Raw genomic sequence first — 27012 nt, 5'->3', positions numbered from 1 at the left:
AAAAAAATAAAAACTTTAAAATTGCTAGTGCTGTAACGGCAGTATGACCCATAAAGGGCTGAAATGCCTGTTTGCCTAGAAGGAAAGAAGTGTAAAGTCGATGGTTGATGGGACAGAATTATTAAGATAGATTAGACAAGACTTGATTGTAAAATTCTCTGAACATTCTTCAGAAGGGCTTCAAGAATATAATAAAATACATGAAAAATCGTACTGGAAAGACCGTGGCTGAGGCTTGGACGTCAGGTTTTGATAATCGGGGTCTTTCCAGAGCCATATGTATACGTGTGTCACAATGACCACAAGTATTAACGCGAGTCTGGCAGCACATTTTAAGTTTCTTTTTCTTGAGCAGAATGCAACATAATTCTTTTTTTCTTTTCCTATACAAAAGTAAAAAAAGAAAAAAGGTTGCTACTACTACTATTTTGAGTGTTAGACCTTGCTTATAGATTACATCGGGAAAAACATGCCTTAAATGCTGATTATCAGCATTTTCTAAACTTCCTCTATACGCTCTGTGAAAAAAGTATACTATGGCCACATAAATGGGGAACTTTTGGTGATTCACAATTGAATGGGTTTCCTGACTGGATAACTGTTCTTTAAAAAGCTAGTGTGTATTATAATAAGCAGTATAGCATGTACTTTTTCCTAAACTTATTTGAACATGACATCCCTCTCAACCGGTGGTCTTGTGAACATAGTTGGGAGTAAACATTGCTCTAGGTAAGTAGTGTTCCAAAGTGCTGTCACACTATTATTGGAAATATTTGTATTTTTATAAAATTAATATAAAAATTAAATATGGGCTTTGTTTTAGTTCTTTTTCTAAAGTTGCTTCTTGAGTATTGTTTTGACATAATTTCTTATTTTGTACTAAACTGCCGGTTCAAATAATAGGATGAGTAGATCTAAGTAAGTGAATTCGGAAAATGTTAATATTCTTAGAAACTTTATGTACAACTGATTTTTGAAAGAAATACAAGTCAGAGAGCCATGACTCATCTGTTCACATTGAACTGTTCAGTATTCTTCACCTGCTTGATGGTTCTTTTCGTTCCGTTGTTCTGTTAGTTCCTGTCACTGAGGGGGTCTGATCTCTCTGTTAATGCAGTGTGCACAACAGAAGGCTTATAGAGCACAAGAAAAGAGGTTGGACTCCAGTGTGTATTGCCTGACTTGTAGCAAAGCAGTGGTACTACTTCAGCGTTTTTCCAATGGTTGGAGAAATATGAAATAAATATCAATAAATAGCAATCTGGAAAAAAAATAATTTTATGTATTCTCTTTAGAAGCACCGTATAATTTTTCTGTAATACTTACATTTAACAGAAATTGTATAATTTTTTTATTTTATAATGACAGAACTTGTAAACCTTCAGCAATCTAGATTTGTATAGCAGTGTTGTGTGTGTGTGTGTATGTATATATATATATATATATATATATATATATATATGAGATTTTGCTTTCTGTTTTATTTCAGTAAACTGAAATGACATTAGGAAGTTCAGATTCTTAGAATTTAATCACGGATTTTTGTGTGATCCCTCCTACACCAAATAAATATAATAAGTTTTTTAAAAACCCTAGAGTAACAGGGGTTTAGAATTGTGGCATCTCTTATTCTAAGGAATCCCAAAGTATGTAATGTAGTACCATATTAGTAGTATGTGATCAGTTAAGTTCTGTATTTTTATAGAAGTAATATATGAGCATAGAAATAAATAGTAAAGTTTAAAAATGAAAAGTTAACATCTTTTTATGCCCTTGCTTCTTTCTTAGCCTTCATATTGAGTACTTTTTTTTTTTTCATTCAGTAGCAGGTAATAAATCAAGGAACTTGCTCTTATATTAACAGTCAACATGTACAAATTAAGATTTCTCTAATGTAAAATTTCTCGTATTAATGGTAATTGAGATTCTTTTAAAGAGTGTATATTTAGAAATCAGTTACATTTTAAAATTTAATTTGGAATTCATTTAATTGATGGAGAATTGTTTTTAAACTATGGTTCATATTCTGAGCAAAAATAAACCAATGATATATTTTCCCATTGATTTATAAATGTTCTGTCAACCATTTTGTTTTCTCATGGGAATTTCAAAGAAAAAAACTTGAATGAATCAATTAGAAATGTATTTACACTAAAAATTATCACTCTAAAATTTTCTCCTATTTTTAGTTTAGAAAGTGAGATGAAAGCAATCATTATTATAACAGTATTATTCATTTCAGATAGCAAGATGTGGATTGCTTGTAGCTATTCTCTGCAATGTACTAGAATTAAAAAAATAAATTTTTATTCTGGGCTATGATACAATGATATTTCTTGAGACAGTGATTATAATAGTCTCATGGCAACAATGGACACCTGGTGGTCTCATTCAGGTCAAAGCCTAAAAACTCCATTGTGCTACCTTAGTAAAGAGGAAAAAATCCTACCTAGAAGAAATCTGTGAAATAGACAATCACTGAAATATAGTGTGAAAATCTACGCAGGTTGTCTCCATAAATCTTACAGAATGAGTAAGATAAAGGATTTTTCCAAGTGGTCATCCATGTACTGACACAAAGCAATAATAAAGATACAAAGTTTTAGAATAAAAGCCTTTACATTTCTTAGACAGAATATATCTGAAGAAAAGACATGTCATTTTTCTCTCAGCTCAGCTCAGCTCAGTCGCTCAGTCATGTCCACCTCTTTGCAACCCTGTGAACTGCAGCACGCCAGGCCTCCCTGTCCATCACCAACTCCCGGAGTTCACTCAGACTCATGTCCATCGAGTCGGTGATGCCATCCAGCCATCTCATCCTCTGTCGTCCCCTTCTCCTCCTGCCCCCAGTCCCTCCCAGCATCAGAGTCTTTTCCAGTGAGTCTCTGGTAATAGTTATAATTGCCACTTATCAAGAATATTTTCCTAGATACTTTTTCTTGTCTTCTGCAATACTCAGTGACATCTTGCTAGGTATGGTACCTCGAATGTCCTACTGACTATTTGGTCAGATAAATAATAAACACCTGACAGATAACTTATTTTGAAGAACATTCAATGAAAGTTTAGTGCACAATTTAGTCATAGGCAAAGTACCAGGTAAAATGTCAAAACAAAATGATTTTCTGTTTTGAAGCAATGTCTTTAAGATTTTAAAATTTCTATTGGGAAGGAATTAATTGAAAAGCTTGATACCCAGACAAATATTCAAGCTAAATCAGTTTCTGTTGTGTTTCTTACATGTCATATATTTCGGAGCATTTTATTTTGAAGCTCCCACATTACATTTAATTATCTTTCATAAATAAGAGAACTTCTTAATTGCTGGTTTGCTCTTCTTAATTTAAAATGTTCTTTCTGTTTATTGCTTATAACAGGCAAAAGAACAGTTAATAGATTTTCTCAATGAACTTTTTGGTATTGTCAATATTATTTGTAATCTATGTTTTAGTGTTACTTTGGCTTCTGTGTATAAAATGGATTGGAGGGGCCCAGAATGGAAGTAGGAAGACTAGTTAAGGAGTCAGTTGATGAGTTCAGGTAAGAGAGAATAGTGGTGCTTGGTTCAGGGTGGTAAGAGTGGAGTCAGAGAAGACAGATTCGGTACATATTTTGCAGTGTGGCCTGTCCTGAGGCACTTAACAGCCTCTGCTCTCTATTTTTCTCTACCTGTAGATGAATTGCCAAGTTATAGTAGTGTTCCAGATTTGGTCTTTATCCAGTTCAAAAAATGTTAACCATAAAATAAGAGGGATTATTTTATATATATATATATATATATACATTTTTTTAATAGAAGAGATCTGGTCATTTGTTAATTACTTATTCTTCATTACTACTTATTTATCTATGGAAAGAACCAACAAGTTAGGCAAAATATTGTATGATCGAAAGATCTTAAAGATGTGGTAGCCAGAGGTGTGTGGAGCATGGGGGTACCTGGCTTAAAGTTGTTGATGAGACAAAGAGCTGCGTCCTGCAGAGAGCTCTTCCCTGAAAAAGCTTTTTTCTGCTAAAAGCTGCTTACAAAAAGATATTTATATTCAGATTTTACATTTAAAATATTATTTAGTATGGTGAGCTGAAAAAATAGAACTATTTACTGATTTTCTACCATATACCATTGAATTATATGAGATATTTCCTGTAATCATTTGAGGGATGTGCTGTTCTAGTCTCCTTTTTACAGGTGATTTTTAAGTTAACATCAAACCAGTGATCTAAATATTTGAGTAAATAACCCAAAACTGCACAGCTAATGGTTTGAACCTATTTCTGCATACTGGAATATGTGCATTTCACTGTGCAGTCAAGCAAAAGAGAATGAATATAGAGAGGAACTTACTGTGTATAGAATAGAGTTTAGCTGGCATTGAAATATTGTCTTTTATTTCTCTGTATGCTCTTCCTAACCCAGTGTGCTTTGGATCTCAATTTAGAGCTGTTTTTAGTGGTACCGGAAAAAGCCAGTGCTTGAAAGTATCAAGCCTTGTTATTGACTCTGTGGTCACTGGCTTGGCATGGAGTGGGTGGCTTCCTTCCCATCCCCATTTAAATTTTAGGTTAGGTCAGTATGCATCAGCAGAGAATGATGATTTAAAGAAGACTTACTGTTTTTTTGTTTGAAATTGGCACTTTAATGTTATTTTTAGGCTCAGTCTTGGTACTTACTATGTGGCAGTAATGAAATCATTTTCAGGATATTCTATAAGTAACTGAAAATTTAAGGTATTGTATATTTAGCATGAAAGTAAATAGTGCAAACAACTGAAGTTGGGATTATTGTAAGCACACTAAAGAAATAAATTGTCCAAACTGATGTTTACTTACTGGGAAGTGATGTAATGACCCAGGCCAGCTGAAAAGAGTAGGATTCCACTTGTATTCCAAAAAGAATGCATTGTAACTTTACATCAGTAATACTTCATTAATTTCAAGATGGCATAGCAATAAATATTTTGAAGGTGTCATGAGACTAATTGGTAATAAACTTAATTGTAAACAATTTTATTAAAAAGAAACATAGTACCATATTGTAAAAGACTTCAAAAAATGCAAGTAAAACATTAGAAATCTAAACAGTTAAGAACTGATTAAATTATATGAATTTATACTAAGAATAATTATTCTGATTTACAGTGTTCAGATAATCAGCATATGGAATTTTTAAATGTACATATTTAACTTATTTCATAGAAATGTTATTTTTAGCTTTTGGAAAGAATTAAAAAAAATTTTTGTGTTAGTGTTTTTTTTTTTAACATAAAGGAAAAATCACTCTTTTGAATTATGTAGTCATCTTTACAATACAATATAGAGTTTCAGCACCCTCCTGATTCCTTTATGCCCCTTATGCCAGCCTTCATGCGCCCTGCCAGGCCTCAAACCACTGTTCTGTTTTCTACTTCTGTGTGCTGTGCTTAGTTGCTAAGTCATGTCTGACTCTTTGCAACCTATGGACTGTAGCTCGCCTGGCTCCCCTGTCCGTGGGGATTCTCCAGGCAAGAATACTAGAGTGGGTTGCCATGCCCTCCTCCAGGGATCTTCCCAACCCAGGGATCGAATCCAGGTCTCCCACATTGCAGGTGGATTCTTTACCGTTTGAGCAGGATATCATATAAATGGAACTATACATAAGTACCCTTTGAGTTTGACTTCTTTCACTTAGCATAATGCATTTGAGATTCAATCATGTTGTTATATATATATATAACATATATATACATAGTTGTTGTGAGTTCCTTAGTATTTTATCCTAAGGAGCATGTCATCTGTGAATAAAGAAAGTTTTGCTTCTTTTCCAGTCTTGATACTTCTTGTTTGTTTTGCCTTATTACATTTGTTAGATACCTGAGTAGAGAGAGTAGATCTTGGCATGTATATGTATTGTTCCCCTAAACGTAGTCAATCATTATTCTCTTGTTATTTTCAAGATTTTCTAGTCTTTCACAGTTTAGATTGCTGGGAGAAATATCAATAACCTCAGATACACAAATGACACCACCCTTATGGCAGAAAGTGAAGAAGAACTAAAGAGCCTCTTGATGAAAGTGAAAGAGGAGAGGGAAAAAGTCAGCTTAAAGCTCAACGTTCAGAAAACTAAGACCATGGCATCTGGTCCCGTCACTTCATGGCAAATAGATGGGGAAACAGTGGCTGACTTTATTTTTCTGGGCTCCAAAATCACTGTGGATGGTGATTGCAGCCATGAAATTAAAAGATGTTTGCTCCTTGAATAAAAAGCTATGACCAACCTAGACAGCATATTAAAAAGAAGAAACATTACTTTGCCAACATTACTTTGTCCATCTAGTCAAAGCTATGGTTTTTCCAGTAGTCATGTATGGATGTGAGAAGCTGAGTGCTGAAGAATTGATGCTTCTGAACTGTGTTGTTGGAGAAGACTCTTGAGAGTCCCTTGGACTGCAAAGAGATCCAACCAGTCCATCCTAAAGGAGATCAGTCCTGGGTGTTCATTGGAGGAACTGATGTTGAAGCTGAAACTCCAATACTTTGGCCACCTCATACAAAGAGCTGACTCATTTGAAAAGACCCTGGTGCTGGGAAAGATTGAAAGCAGGAGTAGAAGGGGACGATAGAGGATGAGATGGTTAGATGACATCACCGACTCAATGGACGTGGGTTTGGGTGGACTTTGGGAGTTGGTGATGGACAGGGAGGCCTGGCGTGCTACCATTCATGGGGTCGCAAAGAGTCGGATGTGACTGAGCAGTCGACTGAACTGACTGACAGTTTGATTATGATGTGTATAAGTTTGAATCTCTTTGTGTTTATCCCACTTGGGTTTTATTGAGCTTCTTGGATCTTCAGTGTAATATTTTTCATCAAAATTTGAATTTATAGCCACTATTTTTAAAAATATTGTTTTTCTTCCTTTTCATCCTCCTTTCCTTTTTATGGGAATTCTATCACACATCTTTGCAGCTGGTTTTATCCTACAGATCTCTAAGACCCTGTTCACTTCACTTCAGTCTTTTTTGCTAGTTTCTCTTTGGATAAATTTTGTTACCAGTTTATACTGATTTCTTATCTGCTTACTCAAATCTGCTGGTAAGGCTTTCTAACGAATTTTCTTTTCACTTTTACTTTTCAACTCAAGAATTTCCATTTTCTTGTTTCTTTTTATTGAGAATGTTTTCCATTTTTTGAATCATTGTCATAATTTTATCTCATTCTTTAAACTTTTTCTTTTAGTTCTTTTAATATATTTATTATAGCTGCTCTTTATTATAGCTACTGTCATTGTCTGGTAAATCCACCATCTGGGTCCAGTTCGCACCAGTTTCTGTTTTCCGTTACCCATTTTTGCTTGAGTTTGGGTTGTGTGTGTATTAGTCACTCAGTCGTGTCCGACTCTTTGCCCCCCCGGTGGACTGCGGCTCCTCTGTCCATGAAGTTCTCCAGTCCAGAATACTGGAGTGGGTAGCCATTCTCTTCTCCAAGGGATCTTTCACACCCAGGGATCAAACCCAGATTTCCTGCACTACAGGCAGATTCTTTACCATCTAAGCCACCAGGGAAGCCTGAGCATGAGTTAAACGCTTTTCTGTTTTATTGCATGTCTTCTAATCTTAAAAAATTGTACATTAAAAACAATATATTGTAGCAACTCTGGATCCTGATTATTTTTTCCTGCCTGAAGATTGTTGCTATCTATTTTTTTGTTTATCTTAGTAATTTGCCTGGGCTAAAAAAACATGAAGTTCAGTTCCTCCACAGTGTATGACTGATGTCTCTGTTTTTTTGATTTTTTTAAATTAATGTTTTTGCCTTAATTTTTAAACCTATCTTTTTATGATTTGGCCCTGTGTCTGTGTAACGTAGTCGTTGAACACCTTAACCTAGTAAGGCTCTATGCCGTGTGTTTGGGTTCAGAAGCACATTTAACATTTAGGCAATTTTCAAGTTTCCCCAGCCTTTGTTTTCTGTTGAGTCTTGTGTTGTCTTCTGTTCACCTGTGCAAGTTCATGGACCTGGGATATGTAAATAGCTTGAGCCCTCTGTGGTCTCCCTTGAGCTTGCTCACCACTCTCGTCAGCCTGGGATATGTGGAGAGTCTATCAAATGCTTTCTTACCATTTTATATCCTGTTCCTCCTTCTTATATTTTTGGCTCATCTGCCCTTGCTTGTGCTAACCAGCAACCCCTCAGCTGATAAAAGTATTGGTCTTCCATGTTTGCTTGTGACCAAGATTCCTAATTGTTATTGACAACAGTACTGGGTATGGGTTTTTCACTTTCATTCCAAATTAACCCTGTGACTTTTGTTCCAAGTTAGCGCACTCCATCAGTAAAGCTGTTGGTCGTTTGCAGCCGACCCTGCCATGTTAGAACTATTATCCTAACCAAGCTGGATAGGAGAATGGGAACCATCCAAAGGAAGCATGCCGCAGATTTCTGTTCTTCATTCATATCCAAAGTGCAGTAGTTTTTCACGAATAAGTTATTCTCTGTTGAAAAGCACAGGTCAGTTTTCAGAGTGCTGAAATTGTTGCTTTTGATAATTTTGAGTGATTTTATAGTTGCTTTTTTCAGTAGAGGATTTGACATCCTCCTCATTCTATTATACTAGAAGTTCCAGCTTTGGGGGGTATTGTTTGCATGGTATATGGTTGTATTATTTATGTTTTGCCCATCTATGTATTTATACTTAAAATGGAATCCTTTTAGATAGAATATACTGAGGTCTTATTTTAAAGTGCAGCCTGATAATCTGTTTTATTAGGTGTTCTTAGGCTGTTTGCTTTTAATGTTGTTATTGATCTTGTTAGATTTAGGCCTGTCATTTTGTTATTAGTTGTCTATTTGTAACATCTGGTTTTATTTCTTTGTTTTCTTTTCCCTGCCTTTTTTCATGTTATTTGAGTGTATTTTTGTTTTCTGCTTTAATTCATTTATTGGCTTTTTAGGTTTATCCTTTTTTTTTTTTGGTATTTATCTTATTTTTAGTTATTGCAGTATACCGATCTTTCAAAATTGCTTTGGAACTACTTTTACTTTACCCCACTATTCTTTGTTATACTTATCCTAAGTAGTTTATCATATATTGAAATGCTTTCAGCAGTTATGCATAACAACTTAAAAAGAGAAAAGTGATAGTTTGTTATATTTACCCAGATATAACTCTTAAATTTGAAGACATAATTCTAAAGCTTCAAAACTTAGGTTAAAGATATAAATTTTCAAATTTAAAAAGCTCAGCAGACCCCAGATAGGATAAATTCAAAGAAAGCCATTTATAGATACATCATAATCAGTCTGCTAATGACTAAAGATAAATAACCAATCTTGAACACACCTAAAGAAATAATGATTCAGATAATTGTAGATTTCTCCTCAGACACCATGGGAGGCTGGAAGATAGTGGAACACCATCTTTAAAGTACTGAAAGTAAAGAATGGTTAGCCCAGGATTCTGTATCTAATGAAAAGAATTTCTGAGAATTACAGTGATAATAAAGACATTCCTAGAGAAAAGGAAAGCTAAGAGAATTTTTTGCCAGCATACCTGCTCTAAAAGAAATAAAATTTTTTCAGGCTGGTGGAAGTGATATGATCAGGAAGCTGGGATCTTCAGGAATGAAGAAAGAGCAGCAAAATATATGAGTATCCTGTTGTCCTGGCCTCAGTGTAGCGTCTGATTTTGACCAGATTTGCTAGATTTCTGATTGGCTAATAGCTTTCCGGTTTTTAACCTGAGCCCATACTTTGGACTCTGTTTCTGTATTCCTGTGTGATACGTTACCACCCCAGGTTTATTTCCTGTCTCTTGTGTTTAAGTTAGAATCTTAGAGAAAGTTTGTTTTGACTCTATTGTTTTCTAAAAATGTGCTTCCCATTAGCTGAGCTTAACAAGTATATATTTTTTTATTTTGTTGAGATAAAGATGCCACATATAGTCTTATATTTGTGGCCTATTGTAAAATGGTCATGAGAATTATGTTTAATTCACTTCTCCTGAAAGGCTGTTTAATTTTATTTCACTCTCTTTCCCAAATACTTTCATAAGATGACAAAATTATTAATTTCCCAACCATATTATATATAGTATTCCACTCAGTATTGTAATTGGAGTAATAATTAGCTCACTTTTCTTCTAACAGATGAAAAGACCTATATAGTAAGCTACTTAGACAAAAATGTTCTTTGTTACATTTGTTCATTTAATGCAGTCCTGCATGTTTAAGTCTTATTCATAACTTATAGGGAATAAGAAATATCAGCTCTCTTTTCTCTTCCCACTCCTTAGTATTTTGACCTTTCATTCATACTGACACTATGTATTCTCATTTTCTTTGTCACAAGTGTTATTAATTTTAATATCTGAAAATGTCTGCCTATCTATCAAAACAAAGTATGAGTATTGATCTGTTAAAAAGTAAATAATCAAATTATAGGAAACTTAAATTCATAATCACTTATTTCCTCATTTCACAATACAATAACATAGTACTGAATCAAAATGATTGGCAGTCGGAAGCCTAATTTTTTCCCTGCCCCCCTACACCCCCGCCAGCCTTAGTAATTTTTGCAACCATGTCAAAACACTGTTTTATGCATTTAATTATTTTTGAACTAATAATGAAAATAGTTTATTTTGCTTGCTCCCATGTGATTTTTGATGGATTTTTCAAATTCCTTTAAATAGGTGGGTTTATAGGTACTATAATTTAGAAGTATTGACATACTTAAAATTTTTTTCCTACAGAAAGAATGTTATTAGCATTGATTGACTTAGAGTATAATAGCCTAGAAACTTGAAAATGATCTTTGATTTTTTCCTGTTTCACTATTTTCCATTTCCAACCAAACTTACTCTCTGCTTTTCTTAAAACCTCTCTGGAATTTACCTTTAAACTCTATCACACTGCCTCTGTTCTCATCAGCTGTCTCCTTGTTTCCCCATCTGACTCTGTCTTTTCATTTCATTGCTTTCTGCATATTTACCATTTTCATATTTCCAAAAGAACCCCTTCATCCTTTGAGAATTTTCAGGAAGTGTTATGTTCTTAGTGTAATAAGTTCCAACTTCTCTCACCAATATTTGTTATCATCCATGTCTCCACCAAGCCCTCTGTATTGAGCTTATTTTCTCCTTTTTTTCCCATTGGTATCTTTGGTACTTGTCAGGTCTCAAGTAGTCATTGTGCCTGTTGTAGTTATCTTTTTACTTGCATGCCTTTCCTCATGCTTTCAACCCCATCTCCATGCCTGGCTTGAAATGCTATATCCATTTTCTTTTTGACCTATTCAGGTTCTCATTTCCTTCGATAAATTTTGCAAAAGCATCTCCAGCCCATCATCTAGCTCTTCCCCTCCAGCCCCCCCCCCCCCCCCCCCCCCCCCCCCCCCCCCCCCCCCCCCCCCCCCCCCCTCCCCCCCCCCCCCCCCCCCCCCTCCCCCTGCCGCCCCCCCCCCCCCCTCCCCCTGCCGCCACCTCCCCCCCCCCACCTCCCCCCGCCCCACCGCCACCGCCACCGCCAGCTCCTATCACACAGTGTCTTTTATGTGTACTGTGATTCTCAGTGGCAGAGATCTTGTCTTGTTCTACTCTCAGCACCTGGCCCCCGTGGTGGGTAAGCTGATTGGTTGCATTTCTGTCCCATTTCACTCCCATAATAACTTCATAAAGTGAGGTCAGGAAGATTCCTTGTTTCTTTTTGTTTTCATTCAATTCTAAAATATAATTCTTCTGTCAATTCCTTCACCTTCCATGCCCCATCAGAAGCAATAAGAACAGATAGGCAGGAAGACTTCACTAGAGGAAATACTGTGCTAATGGAGCCAAGGGTGAAATTGACCCCCTTGTGCATCAGTTTGGTAAAAATAGAACAAAACTCTTATTGGGAGTCACAAATATTCACTGACTCCTATCTCCTGTCTTCAAATATGTCTTTGTGCAGTATTGGGGAAATTAGAAAATAAAGTGTGATCTTCTCAGCTTATCACAAATCTCTTCTAGATATTAGTAAAATAACTAGAAATTAATATATTTTTGCACTTGTATTACTTTTATAAAAAACAGTTATTAAAAATGTTCCTGTTAAGAGTGAGTCCGTAACAAAGACTGGCAAACTTTTTTGTAAATGATGAGATACTAAATATTTTTAGGCTTGGCAGGCCACCTATAGTCTCTGTCATATATATAGACACACAGACATATATGTGTATATGTGGTTGTTGTTGTTGTTCTTGTCATTGTTGTTGAATTTCACCAGCCTTAAAAATGACCAGTCTTAGCTTGCATGCATTACAAAAGTGGACCGTGGGTCCGATTTTGCCTGTGAGCCATAGTTTACCAAGCTGTTTGCCAATAAGAAAAGCTAATCTGTGCAACTGGACATCTAAGAGGGCAGAAGATTTTCTCTCCTGTGGAGAAGGCATTGCTCATACTAATCCAAGGCCTGAACAAACCGGAGTGTATCCAGGGGGGTGTGTTCAAGTGGCCGGATCATGAGAGACCTTAACCTGAGAGGAACAACCTGTACGACAGGTCAGGTTAGATGAGAGACAGAGGGCATTGCAGGGGTCCTCAGCGCGGGAGTCCCGTGAAGGAGAGGAGCAGGCGTGTCCTGCATAGTGCTCCCTGTAGAGCCTCGGATGAGGCGTGCAGTCCTGGACAGAGTCACGGCCTTCCCGTAGAGACTGGCTAGCAGAACCTCCTTTGCTCTGAATGCTTCCTGGCGGTTTTCCCTGAAAAGGACGGAATACCTTGTAAAGAGCTCCCTTCCCGCCCACCTTCAGCCAGTGTCAGTTAGTGTATGACAGGGACATAATTGTACATGTCATGGAATAGATTACAAATACAGGCACCAAGAATAAAAGAATATTGGCGTTAAATGGGAGGATTTCCTTTGGGTGGAATTAAAGTGAATCTTCATAGGAAATGTATATTTGGGGCTTTAAAAGAGGACCACACGGCTGGACAATATCTAAAAATGTTACAATAATTGCATATTATTACCATAATTTTTACTGTGGTGAAAATTTCAAAAGCTGTCCAGAAATGTTCTCCTTAGTTCACATGAACAAGGTGCACTTACTGGGACACTATAGTATATATATATTTAGGTCTCCTACTATCTACCTCAATAGAAGGTAAAAAACCACTAAAGTAGCAAGAACCAGATACCATGAAGTGAATGTAACTGTTCTTTCACATTTGCAGTGACTTTTTGATTCATCAGGAAGCAGAAGCCATAGTAACAGACTTGGCCCAGGTTCATCGCTTTGTGCTTCTCCTTTCTCCATGACAGCACTTTTCCCCTGTTAGAAAAATTCTGGCAGACTAATTTAAAGATATCTACTTAGGTTGGATTATTTGCCTACTGGATCTAAATCCTGCACTTCAGTCAGTATTCATGTCTGTGGAAGTAGTAGCAGCTACTAATTTTATTTGGTTGAACTGTTACAGTATTGATTTATTTTATTTATTTAATTAATTCATTTAATCAGGATGCAATTTATCTTAATTTTGATTTTGGTTGTAGAGGTTGGCGATTTGAAGGAGCTGCAGACACTAGACATTTCTACCAATCGTTTGCTAACTTTACCCGAGAGGCTTCACCTGTGCCTTTCTCTGCAGTACCTCACTGTGGACCGAAATCGTCTATGGTGTGTGCCGCGCCACCTCTGCCAGCTGCCCAGCCTCAATGAGCTCTCCATGGCTGGAAACCGTCTTGCATTTTTGCCACTTGGTAAGTAATCCTATTTGTATGGCAATGTAAAACATCTAAAGAATAAGATGGAAAGCCTTTGTTTCCTTGACTGGGAAGGATTAGTTAGTTTCCTTTATTGTGTTTATGCTGAAGATGCTTCTCTAAATTCATTTTTGCAGTTAACAAATAAAGTTTATTTCTGTTATGGATTTCATAGTTTAAAAAAACTGTGTGAAAAATTTATTTAGGAAAAAATATGAAATATGAGATGATTTACTCAGAGAAAGGAATTAAAATGTATGTATATATAATATGCAAATACATACTATATATGTATATTTTATATATATAAAACTATAAAATTGACAAGTGGTATTGAGGAAGATGAAAGAATAGCTACTGTGCAAATATATCTGCCTAGATGTTAGCTTCCATGTAGAAAAAATGTCATTGAGTATCCTAATGATTAGTATTGCCGGACAACCAGACTAGACGATTTTAAAGACTTTTGAACTGCCTGCTGAGCTAGAAATATCACCCTGGCTAATAAATAACATAGTGTGCACTATAGATTTCTGTAGTAGCCCATTTCAATATAAGATGTGTTAAAGAACATAGGCCTTTAATAAAATAATGCATTAATATTCACTGAAAATTGGATTATTTTGTTAACTTGTAAGAAACAGAACTGCCATTTAAAAAAATTAAAATTTGAAGCCCCACAGAACCCTAAACTGTCAGAATAAGCATCATATGATATTATTCATAAAAGCATTTTTAAAATGAATAATTTATCTTGAGAGCAGTGAAGTGAATAATTTACTAGTCCCTGAAAGGAAATATTTTCTACCATAGTACAGTGTACAAATTATTTTCAATAAAAAATATCTTTAAGAAATCTTAAATCCTGAGAGAATTGAAAATTATGAGAGATGTGCACATCAGTTTGAGTAATAATAAATAATTATCCAATTTAAGAAGATTACTTTTCTATAAATATAATTAAATTCTTTTTTAAAATTAAGAAGCTAAAGTAAAAACCATTTCAGAAGCAAGCGCCTAAGAAATCAGAGCTTTCTTTCAAATGAGCAAATTATTGAATATAAATTGATATTAGAAAATAAATATACCCCTGCTGCATAAACCACAGTTTGTAGAACAATTATAGTGGACAAGCACCAAGTTACAAATCTAAAGATACAAGTTCTAGACTGTCTCCATCACTTCATAGAGCATTACCTGGAGGAAATCACCAAAACCTCTCAGCTTCATTTTCCTTATCTAGAACCAGAAATCAACATTTATCCTACTTAGTTTATAGAGTTATTTTGAAGGTACATAAGATAGCTGTTTTTTATCTCCTCCAGCTGTGACTCCTCAACCCCCTAGTCAGTTCCGCTCATTCCTACCTGTTGTTTCACCAGGGAGACAGGCAGCATGTGCTGGGATGACAGGGGTGTTGGAGAAGAGAGGGAAGCCGTCCCTGCAGATGGCTGACCACTGTTAACATTTGAGGTGCCAAGGGGTGCGGTGACAGCAGCAGCTGACCCGAGTGGCAGTGGCTGGTGCAAGACGATAGAAATGGCTGTGGGTGGAGGATAGAGTCCACTGCACTTTGCCCGGCTGCTTTCTGCTTTGACACCTCCCTTATGCCCTAAGGCATCTTCTCTATACGCTGTGCTGAGTGCTGTTGTGGCTACAGACGTGGGCATCTCTTCTTCAGCTCTCAGTGTTCAGTGGTGAGGAGAGCCTTACCGGTTAGTTTCCATCTCCAGGCTTCTTGTCGCCCCCAAAGCCTTGCTGAACTTGTTAACATGTTATCAGAGAGGCAAGAAGGTCTGCACTGGGTTCTGAGCAGGGTCCCTCCCAACATTCAAGCTCTCCATAACTCTCAGTCTTGGGACCGTGGACGGCCAAAGATGTGGAAGCAGCTTCCACACTCCCCAGGGCACTGTCCTAGCTCGTGAGGCTCTCAGCCGTGGCTGGACACAGGCCTGTGGGCAGGCTTTCCTCCCTGCTAGGAAGTCATACAGGCAAGAGGATCTGGTGAAGACCGTCCAGTGAGAAGGAAGCAAGCTGCCTGGAGCAGTGCTCTGCTCTGGTCTCAGACCGGGTTCTTTGAGAACAGCCTGAGTAAAGGGCCAGACAACTGAGACAAGCTCTGGGGGCCTTTCTCCACTGTTGGGCTGGATGGTCTTTGTAAAGAAGTGGATGAGGCAACCGGAGAGCTACAGGGTGAGGTTGCCCAGAGGGCTTCAGGAGAGCAGAGGCTACGTACTCTGAAGATGAAGAAGTCGAAGCTGACAGAAGTATCAGCAATCTTCTCAGTCTGATTATGGTTTTGATTTTTTGTTTTCAACACCATAGACGGTAGATTTGGAAAGGGAATTTAATTAAGTCTTTAGGAAGAAAACAAGTTCATAGCTGTCCTTCCTTCCATGGACTCTGCGTGAAACCTTTCCTTCAACTCCTTTCTAATACAGCAAAACTGTCTAATGCTAAGAGCTATACAGGACAGGGTAAAATGAGCCGGCAGCTGCTCGCACCAGCTTTCCTCAGAGAACTGAATTGTTGAAAACAGCATATAGGGACGCCTTTGTAATGTAGTTAAGTCAGATACAGTGTGAACACACATACACACAACTCAAGGTTTCAAATAGAAGGCTCCTGTGTTTAACCAGGATTCTAATGTAGGAGCTGAGTGCTTATGAAATATCTTTAATATCTTTGAGATCTCTGCCTGTGATTGGAGGAATGCTACTTACTGAATTCAGTTTCTTGCCACAGAACTTTGGACAAAGCAGTTTTTAGGACAAGGCAGTTTTTTAATGGGGCTTTTATGTCAGATTATAGCCAGCAGTTACAGAAGCTATAGTACAGATGACTTAACTCACTTATAATACTATCTAAATCATTAACACCCATGGAGTGTGTTCTTTTTAAGATGAAAAGTTGTATCAAGAAACGAGGATGTTCCTGTTACAGGTACCATGGCAGCTGAGTGACAAGACTAGTCTGTACACAGAAGCCCTGTTCCCACTGCTGACTGTCAGTGAGGAGGAAAGGAGATTGATCGCGTGAGCCTTGTGCTGTGAGATTTAATAGAAGTCTTGTTGATTCAGTATAGCTCTGTAGACCAAATAGCTCATAAAGATGTGACTCTCCTCTGGGCTTCTGAAAATATAAGAAAATACAAAGAAAAGGATTTTTTTCCCCTAAGGTGTTTTTTTTTTTTTTTAACTAGGTTTACTGATTGCTCTTGCATAATTAATAAACCATTATTCAGTAATGTCTACAACTTATTTAATGTTGAATAATAGATACAAGTTCCGTGAGGTTGCCCGTGTACAAATTGACTGTGGAAGAGCATTCTTTAGTTAGCCCCCAGAAAGTGCTGTGTCAGCTAAACTCAATGTCAGGAACTTCTGTAGTTTAAGATAACAAAAGTTGCACCCACAATGGCAGGTGGAATTTCTGAGTATTAATTTAGAAAGCAGTGAATGAATTCTTAACCAAAAACATTTGGCAAGTGACGTTGAGATAAACAGAGTATCCTGGTGTATGGACTCCCATGTCGTAAGCCCAAAAATTAGTGAGAAAATAGCTTCCTACTATTGGGAAATTATTTATGTTTCTAAATCAGTCCAAGAGTTGTTGTTTCATGGATATTCTAGTAGTAAAGTATTTATTTTCTCAGGAAAAGTTATTCTGTGTGCCAAGGACTTGGGCTGTGAGTAAAATGATAGCTTCTTATTACTGTGGGCTATATCCTGTAACTTTTATAGGGATATAAAACTGTACTTTTTATCACATAACAGGAGGTTACTCTAGTTTCTGTGGTAGCTGTAGTAATTTTTCCTTTGTAGGAATAGGATGCCTTGTGTAGAGTGAAAAAAAGTTTATGCCAAGTATCGGTGCAATATTAGAAAGTAGCTTGTAGACATTTTCAAAGCCCATGCTGAAATCTTTTTGTTGTTAAATGGTATATAAATGACACAATTTTTCAATGACAATTATTTTTACTATTGCTTCTCATTCCTGCTTTCTCTGTATCTGCTTAGAAGGTCAGGAAAAGAATTGCTGTTTACTGTTTTTTAAGAAAATATTTAAATCCACAAAGTGAAGCTATTCAAACTTAAACTCCAGTATGGACACCAGATGGAAACCAGTTAATAACTCCTTAATCTCAGACTTAGAGATGAATGTAAACTGTACTTTACTGAACCGTGGAATGTATTTGATCTACAACTTGAAGAAGTACTGCATTGAGGTCATTGTTTAATGGGAATAATCTGCAAAGTTTGCAGCCTTAAATATGTTTCAGCACTAAAATGTCTTCTTCTGGTTCAGACCGGAAGCCCAGAGGTTAGAATCAGTCTTATGTTTGAGTAGAAGATATCTTCTGCTTTACAAGGAGGGACCTAAAATCATGTTCTGTAGGGATTGTTGGGCAGGTCTCAACCAAAGACATAATGAAAAAGTAGAAAAGAAAGGCTTGAAAACAAGGTTCAAAAACTAGTAGTGGGAAGAAATGAGAGAGACGTATTCTATTAACTAAAGCTTATATAGACCCTATTTCGGGAGCAAAGTTTTAACTCTGGAATGTGTATTTTTTTCAAGAAAGAGGGTGTTCAGTTCTTCTTTTGAGCTCCTTTCTTTGCAAGTATTTATTTTAAAAAAAATTTGCATCCTGGTGTGACTTACTCATTTGACTTTTTCCGCTATCTTAATGAATCCCCTCTGCTTTATTTTTTCATCATTTCAGACCTTTACTCTTGCCTTAAGGTTTTCTTAGGGTGTAAACAGGATTATTTAATGTGATTGAGTTGATAGGATTATTTAATATGGCTTCTCTAGTGTGGGCAGACATTGACTTTTCCTGTGCCAGTGTATGAAGAGGAAAGTTCACCTAGAGTAGGTGAGCTTTAAAGGGACAAGCATATATTTTTCTCAAAGTTTTTGCAATAGGGTTTGGGGTGAAGTGAAGTCCCTCAGTGGTGTCCGACTGTTTGCGACCCCATGGACTGTAGCCTACCAGGCTCCTCTGTCCATGGGATTTTCCAGACAATAGTACTGGAGTGGATTGCCATTTCCTTCTCCAGGGGATCTTCCCAACCCAGGGATCGAACCCGGGTCTCCCGCACTGTAGACAGACACTTTACCGTCTGAGCCACCAGGGGTAGGCAATGATTAATATGAAAAAACTGAAACTGTTTTCCTCAACTATCAATTAGGAAAAAGAATTGCTACTCATTCTTAACAAGATACAGATGTGGAACCAAAATAAGTAGCGTGAGGGCCAGATTCATGAGCAGAATCTCTGCCAGCAAAGTTTTTGTTAATTTGTTTTTTTAAATAGTGACAAGAATGTGCAGTACAAGCGAAGTCTGGAAGATGTCAGTTGACAAAAGTCAGTCATAGTTTTCAATCAAGTTCTTAAATTTAGGGAAAAAGAACAGCTGAGCAAGAGCGGAAGGTCAGATGCAGAGCGAAGACGTTCTGCTCTCAGTGCTGGCTCCCCTGGCTGGAAGCAGTGCTCTTATGTATTTCCCAAGCCTGTGCCGGACAGTCAGCCTCAAGACTCCTTCTCTAGGATCTTCTCCGAAGGAATGCTTGGTATTTCTTGAAATTGCTGTCCTAAATCTGTAAGTCAGAACCACCCCACCACTTATCTGATCTTTTAACAAGAGTGGAGGGATATTTTGTTCATCATTTAGCTCCTTGTCAGTGTCTCCTGGTATCACATCTGGATGTTTGGGCATGCCTGTCCTCAGGTGCCCACTGCACCCATGCCATCTGCTAGGTAGTGTTACTTCCTGTGTTATGTAGGGGGCCCCTGCTTGTACGGAAATGATCTGTTAAGGGAGGCGGCTTAAGTAATATCATGGTGAAGGAGACAGGCATGCTTTTATTCATTTATTTCTGCTGCACTGCACGGCATGTGGAATCTTATGTTCCTCAACCAGGGATTGAATCCGCAACCCATGAAGTGGAAGTGCAGAGTTTTAACCTCTGGACCTCCAGGGAGGTCCCAGGCATCCTTTTAAATTCCAGCTCTACCATTTAATAGTTGTATGGTCTTGAGCTTAGAAAGGCTATTTAGCTTGTCTAAGTCTCAGTAATGGGGTAATGTTAATACCTACTTCATAGCACTATTGTGAGAATTAAGTAAGAAATATTTATAACACTCGTATTACTCGTAAATACTACATAAGCACCCAATCAACATAAACGACTTTTACTGTTTGACTAGACGGTAAGAAAGGCTGTGGTAAGAAAGGGTTGGTGCAGCCTGCGTCTTCACTTCTGTACCCTGAGCATCTAGCACAGTGTCATGCCCATTGCTTGTAATAATTTCTCTTACTTGACTGTGCAATGCAAATGGAGGTGCTGATGCTTGAATATTGAAACCAACTGCAGAGAAGGCCTTCAGTTATTCAGATTCATTGAAATTTATTTTAACATTGATGATCTGCTTGTGTAAAGTGCTAAATCATAATTAAATCATAATTCACTGTGAAATATTATTTAGTAAAAGTTGAATAGACCAGAAAGAATATGATTATGTAAAAGATTAAATGGTTGTGTGTGTATGTCTATTTAGAGAAACTAGCACTTTAAATAATTAATGATTCTGAAAAAGTAATCAAAAAGTTCTGTGTCGAATGCATCATGTAAGGACTTAGTTTTAAAGATGATTTGGGAATACACTAAATTATTCTGAATTCATTGTGAAGAAACCCAGATTTTGTAGTAAATAAAAATGTGATTGTGACTAATAATCTGATTTATTGACCATGATAATCGGAATAACATTGATAGAACATTCCAAACAGCCTACTTCAGTCTATTGGTTTCATGTTCTGGTTTCCATTGCCCCGTAATTTTGTTGAATAGAATACATCATTCACCTTTTGATGGAATGAATGAGCTACATGCTGGTCATTGTGCAGTAAACAGAGCCTGTTTGGTCTGGCGCATGCTGTCATCCTGTGCCTGCTTCTGCAGTGTGGTTAAAAGAGCAGCAGCCTCAACACACAGGAGCTTTTTGTTCCTTCTTCAGCCATGGGGACTGCATATGTCAGGGCCTTGAAGTCAAAACAGAGAGGAAAAGAGAATTGGAGTTTATGCAGGACTGCTAGCTTTTGCTAATTTTTAAGTAACAATACTTTGATCTCTGAGTCTGAAAGAAAAAAAGGGAAGCATTTTAGACACAGAACAGCACTTTAAAAAGCCACATGAAAAAGTTCTTTGTTGCTTTAACATTTGTGCAGATGGACAACTTCCTTGATTTATAAAATTCATATACAGAGCAGTTTTTGCATAGGAACTTAAAAGTATTACTGCAATATCCAATATTATTTATTGAAAACTCTTGGTCCATTAAAATTAATGGAAGAAACAAACAGCTTATTAGCTAGTAAATTAATGATCTCTTCCAAAGTTAATTATTGGGTGAAGATTTTCTGTTATAAGAATAGAAGAAATAGCTCAAAGCTTTTTCTTGCAGAAAATACTTAACATTTCAACAGCATCATGATTAAAAATGTCATTCCATTGTGCTTGGGGTTTTGCCAGCTGACGGGTTTGGCAAGAGCACACTCTCAAGAGGCTGTCACAGCCCTGCCTGTATAGCCTGTGACCTTGCTGAGTGTTCAGGTGTCTTTGCCTCGCCAGCAGGCTGTGCTGTGTCAGCTTAAAGCGAGGATTGCCTGGTTCTGTTTAGACTCCTACACTCTGTTTTGTGATCGTCACTTTATATTCAGGAAAGAGGTAAAAGACTAAGATGTTGAGTACCAGCTGTTATTCAAGGGACTAGATTGTTGACCCTTCATAACAAGCTCATGTCATAGGTATTATTATCTTCATTTCACAGAGGAGGTAACTGGCTTGGAGTGTTTGATTGAAAAAGCCAGGTTTCAGAGTCCAAAGCCCATGACATCTTGTAATTTCAGTACTGCTTTTTCTTACTCTATTTGACATTGTGTTGTTTACACAGTTTGAATGTCTGTATTAAATACTTATGTCCGTGTGACATTATACTGGTTAAAGTATAATGTATATAAAGTATAATGTATATAAAGTATAGGTTTGAACACAGTTGATTCATGTTTTCTTTTGCCTTCAGTAGAAAACAATTCATCCTATTATGGGCATATATAAAAAATTATATCCCATATACAAATTGGTCTGGAGGTATAAACAGAAATCTTTGGAATATTGAAAACCTGAGATGAGGTCTAAACCAAACAGTATTTTAAAATCATCAACTCTTCATTTTTTTTCCCCTATAAAACTAGGATAGGAAAGAAAACTAAACTATGGAAAAACTAGCCAGTGCCAGCTTGTCTCTAACTTTGTATTGTGATTGCTACATGTAGCCCCATTCAAGTTGGGTCCTGTGTCACGTCCCACTTTGTGTCCTTGGCTTAGGGAGATGAATCACTGTCTCTAGAGGCAGTTGCCTCCAACTCTATTCTGTGCAGTTAAAGTATAGAAAAGAGTGCCTTTTGCTGCATGCCGAAGAGAATTTTCTCTTAATTGGCCTTGTACTGTAGGACATATTTCCAAATGTGTCACTAGTAATGAGAATAATAATAACTGCCATATACTGGAGAAGGATGTATGCCAAGAATTCTGCTTGTTAATTTATAAACTTTGTTAGTAGTTTTCACTAAAAGTAAGGGACAGCATTATTTTGCTCTTTATACAGATGAGGAAACTGAAGATACACATTTAGTAAATTGAAGAACTAGGATTCAAATCCAAGTTCTCTGACTCCAAAATTGTATTCCTGCTCCATTAATTATTAGCAGTATTCTACACTCCTTATTGTTCCATAAACTCAAATAAAGAATCTTTACCTAACCTATGGGCTCTGACAAGCATATTTCAGATCAGAGCTCATTTGTATTTTATCAGTGTAGTTTCAGTTTTTTAAAACTTTCAAACTTTTCTGTATGCCTTTAAAGTCTGAAGATTTCTATATGTGATGAAAGGGTTTGTACACATACCAGAGAAGTAGTGAAAAAATACAGAAGAGGAATTTTTAGTTAAATTTTGAGGACTTTTTCATGGCAAGTAGATTCTGGTATTCTATGTATATTTTTCCCATCTGTGTTTTATAAATTTGTAGCCTTTTATACTAGTAGATATGTTTATATATATTTACCAAAGTAGCAGTACATATTATTGTGGCAATTATTTAAAAATTCTTATGCTTAAACAACATACTGTATAGTCATTTAAATTTCACAAATTACTTTCACCTTCAATTTTAACAATTTGATAAAGTTGAGGGATTAGGCACTGTTATGCAATTTTAACATGTGTGCATGTCTGTAAAGCTTTTGATTTCTCCTTTTAATCTGAATTAAAGTCTTACTGAGTATTCTTGGTTATATGTTCTTCCTTTTATCAATTTAAATATTATGTTCCATTCCCTTCTGACTTGCAGAGTTTCTGGTGAGAAATCACCTGATAACCTTATGGGAGTTCTCTTTTATGTTACTTTTCATTTTTACCTCATTGCTTTTAATATGTTATCTTCATCTTTAATTATTGTCAGTTTGATTACTATGTGTCTTGGAGTGTTCCTCCTTGGGTTTATCCTGCCTGGGACTTTCTGTGCTTCCTAGACTTGGTTGACTTTTTCCTTTCCTGTGTTAAGGAAGTTTTCAGCTGTTATCTCTTCAAATATTTTCTCAGGTCTTTTTTCTCTCTCTTCTCCTTCTGGGACCCCTATGATGCAAATGTTAGTATGTTTAATGTCATCCCAGAGATCTCTTAGACTGTCTTCATTTTTTTTTTCATTCTTTATTTTAATATTCTGTTTAGTGGCAGTGATTTCCACCATCCTGTCTTCAGGTCACTTATCTGTTCTGCCTCAGTTATTGTGCTGTTGATTCCTTCTTGTGTATTATTCATCTCTGCTTGTTTGTTCTTTAATTCTTCCAGGTCTTTCTCGAACATTTCTTACATCCTCTCCACTCTTTTTCCGAGATCAAGAATTCACTATCATTATTCTGAATTCTTTTTTCAGAAGGCAGCCTCTCTCCACTCCATTTAGTTGTTTTTCTGGGGTTTTATCTTGTCCCTTCATCTAGGACATAATCCTCTGCCTTTTCATTTTGATTAACTTTCTGTTGATGTGGTTTTCATTCAGGTGGACTGGGGGTTGTAACTATTGCTTCTTATGTCTGCTGTCTGTTGGATGAGGGTAACAGGCTTGGGTAAGCCTCCTGAGGGGAGGGACTGGTAATGGGAAAAACTGAGTCTTGCTCTGGTGGGCAGCGCTGCCACAAAGCCAGCTTTACAACAAATGCTAAAGAAACTTCCTAAGGCAAGAAACACAAGAGAAGGAAAAGACCTAGAAAAAAATCAGAAACAGTTAAGAAAAGTAATAGGATCATTATTGTTGTTGTTTGATCACTGGGTCATGTCTCACTCTTGTGACCCCATAGACTGTAGCCGGCCAGGCTCCTCTGTGGGATTTCCCAGGCAGGAATACTAGAGGCTTACCATATGTTAACAATTACCTTAATGTAAATGAATTAAATGCACCAACCAAAAGACATAGACTGGCTGGGTAGAAGAAAACATGTGCATGTATGCACTTCCATTTACCACATCCCTCTACTTAACCCCCTTGCTGCTGCTGCTGCTAAGTTGCTTCAGTCATGTCCGACTCTGTGCGACCCCATACAGCCTGGCAGTACACCAGGCTCCCGTCCCTGGGATTCTCCAGGAAAGAACACTGGAGTGGGTTGCCACTGCCTTCTCCAATGCATGAAAGTGAAAAGTGAAAGTGAAGTCACTCAGTCATGTTCAACTCCCCGCAACCCCGTGGACTGCAGCCCACCAGGCTCCTCCATCCATGGGATTCTCCAGGCAAGAGTACTGGAGTGGGCCGCCATTGCCCTCTCCTAACCCCCTTCAGTTCACTTCAGTTCAGTTGAGTCAGTCAGTCGTGTCCACTCTTTGCAACCCCATGAATCGCAGCACACCAGGCCTCCCTGTGCATCACCAGCTCCCAGAGTTCACTCAGACTCACGTCCATCAAGTCTGTGATGCCATCCAGCCATCTCATCCTCGGTCATCCCCTTCTCATCCTGCCCCCAATCCCTCCCAGCATCAGATTCTTTTCCAGTGAGTCAACTCTTCGCATGAGGTGGCCAAAGTACTGGAGCTTCAGCTTCAGCATCATTCTTTCCAAAGAAATCCCAGGGCTGATCTCCTTCAGAATGGACTGGTTGGATCTCCTTGCGGTCCAAGGGACTCTCAAGAGTCTTCTCCAACACCACAGTTCAAAAGCATCAATTCTTTGGCGCTCAGCCTTCTTCACAGTCCAACTCTCACATCCATACATGACCACAGGAAAAACCATAGCCTTGACGAGATGGACCTTAGTCGGCAAAGTAATGTCTCTGTTTTTGAATATGCTATCTAGGTTGGTCATAACTTTTCTTCCAAGGAGTAAGTGTTTTTTAATTTCATGGCTGCAGTCACCATCTGCAGTGATTTTGGAGCCCCAAAAAATAAAGTCTGATACTGTTTCCACTATTTCCCCATCTATTTCCCATGAAGTGATGGGACCAGATGCCATGATCTTCGTTTTCTGAATGTTGAGTTTTAAGCCAACTTTTTCACTCTCCTCTTTCACTTTCATCAAGAGGCTTTTTAGTTCCTCTTCACTTTCTGCCATAAGGATGGTGTCATCTGCATATCTGAGGTTATTGATATTTCTCCCATCAATCTTGATTCCAGCTTGTGTTTCTTCCAGTCGAGCATTTCTCATGATGTACTTTGCATATAAGTTAAATAAGCAGGGTGACAGTATACAGCCTTGACGTACTCCTTTTCCTATTTGGAACCAGTCTGTTGTTCCATGTCCAGTTCTAACTGTTGCTTCCTGAGCTGCATACAGATTTCTCAAGAGGCAGGTCAGGCAGTCTGGTATTCCCATCTCTTTCAGAATTTTCCACAGTTTGTTGTGATCCACACAGTCAAAGGCTTTGCCATAGTCAGTAAAGCAGAAAGAGATGTTTTTCTGGAACTCTCTTGCTTTTTCCATGATCCAGCAGATGTTGGCAATTTGATCTCTGGTTCCTCTGTCTTTTCTAAAACCAGCTTGAACATCTGGAAGTTCACGGTTCATGTATTGCTGAAGCCTGGCTTGGAGAATTTTGAGCATTACTTTACTAGCGTGTGAGATGAGTGCAATTGTGCGGTAGTTTGAGCATTCTTTGGCATTGCCTTTCTTTGGGATTGGAATGAAAACTGACCTTTTCCAGTCTTGTGGCCACTGCTGAGTTTTCCAAATTTGCTGGCATATCGAGTGCAGCACTTTCACAGCATCATCTTTCAGGATTTGAAGTAGCTCAACTGGAATTCCATCACCTCCACTAGCTTTGTTCATAGTGATGCTTTCTAAGGCCCACTTGACTTCCCATTCCAGGATGTCTGGCTCTAGATGAGTGATCACACCATCATGATTATCCAGGTCATGAAGCTCTTCTTTGTACAGTTCTTCTGTGTATTCTTGCCACCTCTTCTTAATATCTTCTGCTTCTGTTCGGCCCATACCCTTTCTGTCCTTTATCGAGTCCATCTTTGCATGAAATGTTCCCTTGGTATATCCATTTTCTTGAAGAGATCTCTAGTCTTTCCCATTCTGTTGTTTTCCTCTATTTCTTTGCATTGATCGCTGAAGAAGGCTTTCTTATCTCTTCTTGCTATTCTTTGGAACTCTGCATTCAGATGCTTATATCTTTCCTTTGCTCCTTTGCTTTTCGCCTCTCTTCTTTTCACAGCTATTTGTAAGGCCTCCCAGACAGCCTTTTTGCTTTTTTGCATTTCTTTTCCATGGGGATGGTCTTAATCCCTGTCTCCTGTACAATATCACGAACCTCAGTCCATAGTTCATCAGGCACTCTGTCTATCAGATCTAGGCCCTTAAATCTATTTCTCACTTCCACTGTATAATCATAAGGGATTTGATTTAGGTCACACCTGAATGGTCTAGCGGTTTTCCCTACTTTCTTCAGTTTAAGTCTGAATTTGGTAATAAGGAGTTCATGATCTGAGCCACAGTCAGCTCCTGGTCTTGTTTTTGTTGACTGTATAGAGCTTCTCTATCTTTGGCTGCAAAGAATATAATCAATCTGATTTTGGTGTTGACCATCTGGTGATGTCCATGTGTAGAGTCTTCTCTTGTGTTGTTGGAAGAGGATATTTGCTATAACCAGTGCATTTTCTTGGCAAAATTCTATTAGCCTTTGCCCTGCTTCATTCTGTATTTCAAGGCCAAATTTACCTGTTACCCCAGGTGTTT

General features: G+C 37.6%; 1 protein-coding gene across 8 annotated transcripts in view; it reads left to right on the top strand.

The window, feature by feature from the left end:
• LRRC28 (leucine rich repeat containing 28) overlaps positions 1–27012 on the top strand; it is a 208857-nt gene that overhangs the window by 100417 nt on the left and 81428 nt on the right. For 5 of the 8 annotated variants that reach the window (XR_009597174.1, XR_009597173.1, XR_009597172.1 and 2 more), the window contains exon 6: positions 13512–13718. The exons of the other annotated variants lie outside the window; for them this stretch is intronic. Coding sequence is in view for 2 of the 5 variants with exons in the window: in XM_042235648.2 (XP_042091582.1) it covers positions 13512–13718 (207 nt within the window). In the remaining 3 variants the exon portion in view is untranslated. The remainder of the gene's footprint in view (positions 1–13511; positions 13719–27012) is intronic. 8 annotated transcript variants of the gene reach the window in all.

Source organism: Ovis aries, chromosome 18 (genome assembly GCF_016772045.2).
Source record: "Ovis aries strain OAR_USU_Benz2616 breed Rambouillet chromosome 18, ARS-UI_Ramb_v3.0, whole genome shotgun sequence".
Lineage (NCBI taxonomy): Eukaryota > Metazoa > Chordata > Mammalia > Artiodactyla > Bovidae > Ovis > Ovis aries.
This window is presented reverse-complemented; position numbering and strand designations above follow the sequence as displayed.